The 8019-nt window shown below is 39.4% G+C and overlaps 1 protein-coding gene across 1 annotated transcript in view; it reads left to right on the forward strand.

Annotated features, from left to right (window-relative positions):
• The window catches only part of LOC110018531 (uncharacterized protein K02A2.6-like), a 20979-nt gene extending 15980 nt beyond the window's left edge, over window positions 1-4999 (forward strand). Inside the window, exons 3-4 of the mRNA XM_020715871.1 lie at window positions 1878-2312; window positions 4835-4999. Coding sequence (XP_020571530.1) covers window positions 1878-2312; window positions 4835-4999 — 600 coding nt within the window. The remainder of the gene's footprint in view (window positions 1-1877; window positions 2313-4834) is intronic.
• The last annotated feature ends 3020 nt before the right edge of the window (window positions 5000-8019 follow it).

The following is an 8019-nucleotide window of genomic DNA, read 5'->3' on the forward strand; positions in this document are numbered from 1 at the left end:
TATTCTAATAATCTCACTTCGTATTCCTCGTTTAAACACACATAAATAATGTTGTCATTGCCCTCGCCACCCAGACCCTAGACTTATTCTAGTCTGATGATCCATATGTGGCGTTAACAAATTTCCTCAATTGCCATGAGGATTTGAGTGTAATATCCAAGTTCAAATCTCGGTGCACTGAGTTTCACTATAGGTCAAGTCATTGTGGAAATTTCACTGTTTGATCTAATCAAAAAAGTCATGAACCACATCTCGGTGCATCCTCATGTCTAGTTTCTTAATTAATTTGTGAATCAGAGTCATGTGTCTAGTTTCATTATTTATTCAAAAATTAGGTAGATAAACGCTCACCTAGGGTGTGCTCATAAAATCTAGGAATCTTACACTGAAAAATTAGGTAGATGAACTCTCATCTGGGATGTGCTCCTAAAATCTAGGAAGTCTACACTGAGAATTAAGCTGATGTGCTCTCACCTAGGGTGTGTTCCTAAAATCTAGGAAGCCTACAGTGAAAATTAGGTAGATGGGCTCTCACCTAAGGTGTGCTCCTAAAATCTAGGAAGCCTACTCTGAGAATTAGGTAGATGACTCTCACCTCGGGAGTGCTCCTAGAATCTAAGAAGCCTACACTTCTAACTTGTGCATGCAGTGGTTTAAGGTGTTCTACCCTCAATTAAGTGTTTTCCAACTAATCCTCAAATATTTCTAAGTGTCTTCCAATGATTAAATCAGAAACTCGTTTTTTTTACTTAACCATTTGACAAGAATAACAAAAAAAACGAAAAGAGAAGACCGACCCACTTCCAAAACTAACAAAGCCAAAGAACGAAACAACAAGTGAATCGACCCAAAAAAAAATTAAATTCTTTCAAAAAGTGTAATTAAATCGAGCCCTGAGAAGAGTACTTAAATCTATCCCAAAACAGTGTTTTGATCTGCCCGAATGTTCCACAATTCAGAGTAAAAAAAATAAAGCTCAAAAGCAACCAACTAGACTAAAAAGGTGCAGCCCAAAAGACACGAAACATAACAAAAAATTACAACCCACAATGACACTTTTAAATAGCTCCAAACCCGTGTTCAAAATAGCAATAAAATGATGTCTTTGTGCATGTAAATTCCCCTAAACTTTTGGATGAAATATTTAAAACTTTTTTTTTCATTCGTTTATGGAGTGGTGAATGGTGATATTCAAGTATAACAAAAAAAAATGACACATAGAACTGAAGATGATAAATATGCTAACTCTAGCAAATTAATAATGGAAACCAGTAATGTCAAGCACATCAAAGAAGATTCTTCACATCAGCTTTACTATCACAGGTTATGCTCACTTACAGTTGCCAAACAAAAGTTGAAGTATGAATTCATAAAAAATAACATGTTCACAGATATTGAATCATCCTAACCAGTAAATTGATCAAAAATGAAATGATAGGAGCTATGAAGCATGAGAAGAAATATCTGTACACCGACCAAGCAATTGTAAAAAAAAAACAGTTGCCTAAACAGAGCAGTTCATAACTTGACATTATCTAGACAATATGACATAATCAAATTGAACTGGGCTTAGTCCAATGCAAGGCACAATTAGTTTTGGAGAAATAATAACAAATAATTTAATGTGTGGAGTCATAATTCTCTCTAATCATGCAATTCTTTTTCAAAAGACAACATTAAAATTAGAATATTATCTGATGCAAATAAAATGTTCAGGCATTAAGAACAGAAAAAAGATATCATTAAAATTACCTCCAATGTCAGATCAACCCACATAAAAAATGTAGAAAAGTTGATATAGCAAAAGTTTGAGAACAGAAGTAATAGTAGTAAACTCAGAAAGTTTCAATTGTTAGAACCAAATATTTCCATAAAAGGTTTGTGGTGAACTAAAAGGAATAATCGATGAAGATGTAGAAGGTAAGATCAGGGAGTGCAAACTTGCGCGCGAGAGTGTGGCTGACGATCGACAGAGAATTTCGAAAGAGAACGAAGGTGTTTTGTCGAGAGCAGGGGGAGGCGAATTAGACGTATACGGGAGGGCTAAGCGGCTTCGTGCGGAGGAGAGGCGAGCGAGGCTTCGATCGAGACTGGAGAAGGTGAGCGGGAGTGGGATCGAGCGGTCTCGGTGCCGCGAGGAGGAGGCGAATCAGAAGGATGAAGCAGGCGAGGGTTTCGGTACAGAGGAGGAGGGGAGCGGGGGTGTTCGGTCGAGCAAGGAAGGAGGCGGGATCGAACGCGAGGAAGCCGAGCAGGAAATGCGAGCCAAGCAGGAGGAGGGAGCCGGGATTGAGAGAGGAAGAGGAAGCTGGGTTCGGTAGCGAGGAAGAGGGGGGCTTCGGCGCAGCGCAGCAAAGAGTCGAGCGCTTTGGTTCGCAAAAAAGAAGAGTTCTGTCGAGTGAGGGAGTCGAGCAGGAGCTTTGCTCGGGAGAGTGAGGCTGGTATCGAATGAGGCTTCTTCTGCGTCCGAAAAATAAAGAGGCGAAGCAGGGGGCAGGGAGATGAGACGAGGGTTTTGATCTGTGAAGGAGGAGGGTTACGGGATCAAGCGTGAGGAGGAAGAGGGAGTCGAATCGTGCCGAGAGCTCGAGGAAGAAGCCAACGTTCCTTTTAGAATAGGAGAGGGCCGAATTAATCCATGTAGCAGTTACTCTAAAACTTTGGGGGGACTTGAATAATTTTCTTTCAGGCAGCCAACTCAATTAGAAAAATATAATATCAAATCATTTTCAATTAAGAGGATTTTAAATTATTGTTTGAATTTTGAAATTTAAAATTACGTCAGCTGGTGATTAGCCCGTGCTCAGCCTGATTTGGACACGGATTGAACCTTGGTCGAGCACAAACTCACGCCCTTTAATTAAAAAAAAGTGTGCATTGATTTTCGTGTTAGTCGCTTGCACGTGAAACTATAGCAATGTGGGTGTCTTTCTTAGCTAAATTCAACGTCTCAGGCGCATCCGTGTGGTCCACTTCATCATCCGGAGTTGTTCGGGCGAGTTCGCTGACGGTCAGACCAAAAAAGTGTCACTTTCGTGCGTGATGTAGCGAGTGCGTTGCTGAGTCGCGGAGGGTTCACCTAAGGTCGTCTGATCCTATAGAAACTCATTTTCGGGCCCTATACATGTTGGTTCTTAGCCTTTGCAACTAGAAGTTGTGTGCTTGGAACCATTCATGAGAGTTCTTCACAAAAATGAGTCAAGAAGTTGTTTGAAGTTCTATGGGAGGTGAGCTCCATTACTAGTCTGCTAAGATGGTCAAACAAGGAACTCCTAAGGCTAGATTTTGAGTTCTGGGAGTAAAAAAACTAAGGCCTCAGAAAATGAGGTCAACAGTGCCCTCTAGCATCCTTAGATAATGGGAGATTCTATGCTTTTTAAGGTCTATCTTTTATAAGGTTTTAGGATGAGTAGAGTTCATATTTCTTCTAAGGTCTTTTTAGACTCTTTCATAAGGATTTTATCCAATACTAAAGCCTTAGATTAGCAGTAACCTTATAGCTTTTTTGGTCTACGCTCAGATTTTTAAATGAGTGGAGATCACGAATCATTTAAGGTTTATACCAGGGTTTTTGGGTAAGTGAATAACTTATATCTTCCAAGGTTTATGTTGTTTGAAGTATTTAGATAAGTGAAGATCTACTATTTAGTTTTATATAGACTTTCTAGTGAAGACCTTGTCCAATACTAGGTATCATTTGAGGCTTTTTTACATGCAAGCCTTTTAGGAGTTGGAAGTGGAGATCTTTTTTATCACTTGACCTCATAGGGGCTTTCTAATGAGAACTATGCTCAAAACTCGGGACCTTTTGAGGCTTCCTTACTAAAACCGCCTTCAAGGATTTTTTTTTTTCTCTTTTAGAGTGTAGTTCAACCAATTTTTTCAAATTATATATGTGACATTATTAGAGATTGTAGTCTATGATGAGGAGGGTTAGAAATTTCATATGAAGTTAGGCCTATCCTAGCCTCCTAGGTTGTTAGGATGGGACCATGACCCATTAACTTAACCTATGTTGGGAGACTGAGAAAAATTCACCAATAATTTTTTATCTTAGATTACTATTTAGGTTATTACTTATTGATTTTAATCCATGATGGAAAACGTCAAATTGAGTTTTACCATCAACTACATCTTGATGTGTCAGCTATCACATGTTCCCAAACCAATGATGTAAGTGATTATCTTAAGACTAATGACAAATTTAGTAGGGGCGAAGGGGGCACATGTCCTCTATAGAGTTGGTGAAATATGTGCCTCATAGACATTTGGAAAAATTTTTGCCCGCATATTTGTTTTTTCCTACTTGTTGCAGGTGTAAATGCTCCCCCCAACACTCCACCCCTCGATTGGCCCAACCCAAAAAAGACCCTAAATTCTTCTTACGATTATGTTTTAAATGAACATAACTTAAATCTAGATTAACAATCTAGCTTATATGCCAATTCTGTTTTGAACTAATCCATTATTTTGCCACACTTTCTCATTTAAATAAAAATTATGATTGTTGAATCCAAAAGTGTCTGGGAAACACATCTAAGGAATGGAACGTTCTGCTAGAGATTAGGATGGAGGAAGAGAGAGAGAGTAGTAGTGGACAAAAAAAAGAGTTTGTCTTATTCATGATATGAACCCCTATTTATAGGCCTAAGTCTCAATATTTCAAAAGTACATATTAACCTCCTCATTATTAACTTTTCAGGTGAGCTTTTTTGTAATTACAGAATTATATTTTTATAATAAGATCGGGGCCGATTTGATCGATAAGGGTTGTCGATCGTCGGTTCTATCGATATATATTCTGAATGAGTGCTCACTGTCGAATGTTCTGAAGGTTGATTACCGCCCTGCTGGAGTTTCTCCCGGTGCTTTCTACCGATCATTTTCCCTTGCATATATACGGCTGGGTGCTTCCTTTGCCAATATTCATCCAGAAGCGATCATCGTAGGCTATGCTCGATCGTCTGCATCTTCTTCCAAAGCCGTCTATTTGGTTTGAGATTTGTGTTGACATATTTTTATATGTACATATTTAGTTTTTCGATTCTCTTGCTCATCGGAAGTTGTACAGTACACAAGGTTGAGAGAAATTTTTAACATGTATGAAATAAGTAAATCATATTATTGGGCAATAATAGACATCATTGGATTTTCGTGCTCGACCCATTATAAATAGACTTTGGGGCAAGGGAGGTTTGCACTGCCCGTCTCTTCTGGTTCCTTTATCTCATGTCCTTCTCTTTACGTGTTTTACACGATGTTTGATGAAGGAGCGCCACCTTCTGATAAGAGTGTCCTTCTCAAAGCTATGAGTGATATGCGGGTGTAAGCTTGTAAGTTAAACTTGAAATGTAAACCAATGGGTAAGGTATCCGTGGAAGGGGTGAGTGGGAAGAGAGCTATGCTCAAGCTGACCTGGCTCTTCTGGTTTTCTTGCGGGTTTTCCCCAGGAGAGGGCTGCGGGACAGGCTAGAGTCGTCTTAAGGATCATCCTATGGGACACCCAACAGGGGTGAGTGTTCCTGCCACGGGAGAAAGATAGCCCGTCCAGGTGACTGCGGGGGTTGTGGTTCCCCAAAGGAGTCCTGAGGAGGCGGCGGTTGAGGCCGAGACATGGCTTCGACCGACTAAGAGTGGTTTCTCTTCTGAAGTTGGAGGACAAGAAAAATCCGGTGATGGCATTTTCTCTTAATCCATTTTTTTTTCTGATGTTTGTGTCTTTCAGGATCTTCGGTTGAGTGGGATGATTGGAACTGATAAGCGAGTAGTTGGGTTATATTTTTTTCCAAGAGAAAAGCAAGGTTGACAAGTCACTCCATCTAATAATTGTAGTCTTTCCCAGTCCACTAAATGTCGTATTATGTTTTTACACTGTCGTTTGGATCACCTCAATTTTCAATATTTAAAACAGTCGTATCCTTTGATGTTTACTAATAAAAATCTATCTAGTTTCAAATATGAGATTTGTCGATTAGCTAGACATCATCGAGTTGCACATCCATTGTACTCTTACACTCCTGCACTTTGTTCACTAATTCGTAGTGACTTTTGGGGACCCCTCTCAAACGCCTAGCTACACCAATAAACGATGATTTCTTACCTTGATTGATGATCACATTTGAATGATATGAGTCTATATCTTAAAAACAAATCTGAAATTGTTGTTACCTTCAAAAATTTTCTTTCATTTATTTTGACCCAATTCAAAACATCAATTCAAGTCCATCAGACAGACAACGATCCTGAATTTCTCAATACTATGTTAGGGGATTTTTTTGTAAATGAGGGCATTTTGCATCACAACCCTTGTACGGATACTCCTCAAGAAAATGGGATAGCCAAATAAAACAACTGACCCTTTCTCGAAGTTGCTTGTTCATATTTTTTTAAATCGAATGTCCTGAAACGATTTTGAAATGATGTCATACTTACCTCCACATATCTCATAATAGTTCGCACAAAAATTCACAAATTTTGAGCACGTTAACAATCTTAAGATCTTGTTTTCCTACCAAGCGGCTCGTTTTTCACTTTAGACCCGAAAATATTTAGGTGCAGAATATTTGTTCGAAACACTGCCCCAACTTGTAGCAAACTTAATCCCTGGTCAATCAGTTGTACCTTCCTCATATATTCTGCTAATCAAAAGGGTTATCGACACCTCAATCCTTTCACAAATAAACTCTATGTGAGTGTCAATGTCTTCTTCTTTGAAAGTGCTTCTTATTTTTCCAACACCGCCTCAATTGAGGAGAAGCTAATTTTTTTGGACACTACTCATTTCCTGACTTTATCGGATATGCCACCTACTTCTCCACCATCTACCAGACTAACATCTTCTTCACCCACTCTCCGTGTCTATACTCGGCAGATCAAACCCTTAGTTGAGACCCGTCCCAGTACCCATATTGTTGCCACTTTACAGAACTTGGAATCCTCCCCGGCCGACATTCTCGACACTATACTTGCGGAGCTTACTCCTGCTCTGAATTTGGAGGCGAGTTCTACCATTTAGATATGCAATCAGACATGCTCTTTTTATTCCATGATAAAATATATTTCATTTCACAGTTTATCGCCAACCTACAAAACATTTGCCACTTCGACAGATCATAGTCTTCCCATCTATTATTAAGAAAGCATTGATAGACCTTTCCTGGAAGGCTGTAGTAATTGATGCGATGAATCCTCTTTGGCGAAATCATACGTGGGATATTGTTGATCTTCCTCGGGGAAAGAAAACAATTAGTTGCCGGTAGATCTTCGACACCAAATTTAATTATGATGGAACCTTTGGATGAGATGAATGCTCTTAGACCAAATTGTCATCCTTATCTTCTATGTTGACGATATTATGCTCACAGGTAATGATATGTCAACCTTGGAATCTCTTAAAGTCATCGTCAAATCCTTTGAAATGAAAGACTTGGGGTCTCTCCGATACTTCTTAGGCGTGAAAGTTGCTCGATCCTCTTGGGGCATTTGTCTTTCCTAGCGCAAATATGTGATGGATCTTGACACAGACTGATCTTCTACTTGTGGTTGTTCTAATGGACCCCAATGAGAAATTGGTTGATGTTCCTAATGATGTTCTTCTGAACAAGACACACTACTAACGTCTTGTGGGGAAACTCACTTATATCACTCATACGTGCGTCGATGTTTGCCACACGATATGTGTTATAAGCCAGTTCATGCATGACCCATATGAGCACTATCTCACAGCTGTCCACCGAATCCTTCACTACTTAAAAGTCACAAAAGGCTCAGGTTTGTTATTTGCCACTCTTTTTGTTTTATTGTAGTTTATACTGACGTTGATTGGGCCAGTCTGTCCATGATCAACAATCTACCTCGGGGCATTGATTATTACTGTGGGGAAACTGTCACCTGGAAAAGTAAGAAATAGTCAGTGGTTGCCCGGAGCAATGCAGAAGCTGAGTTTCATTTCATGTCCTTGAAAATCTGTGAAGCACTCTGGTTATCATAATGCTCCACGAATTATGTATGTCGGTCTAT

This window comes from Phalaenopsis equestris, unplaced genomic scaffold, assembly GCF_001263595.1.
Source record: "Phalaenopsis equestris unplaced genomic scaffold, ASM126359v1 Scaffold000002, whole genome shotgun sequence".
Classification (NCBI taxonomy): Eukaryota; Viridiplantae; Streptophyta; class Magnoliopsida; order Asparagales; family Orchidaceae; genus Phalaenopsis; species Phalaenopsis equestris.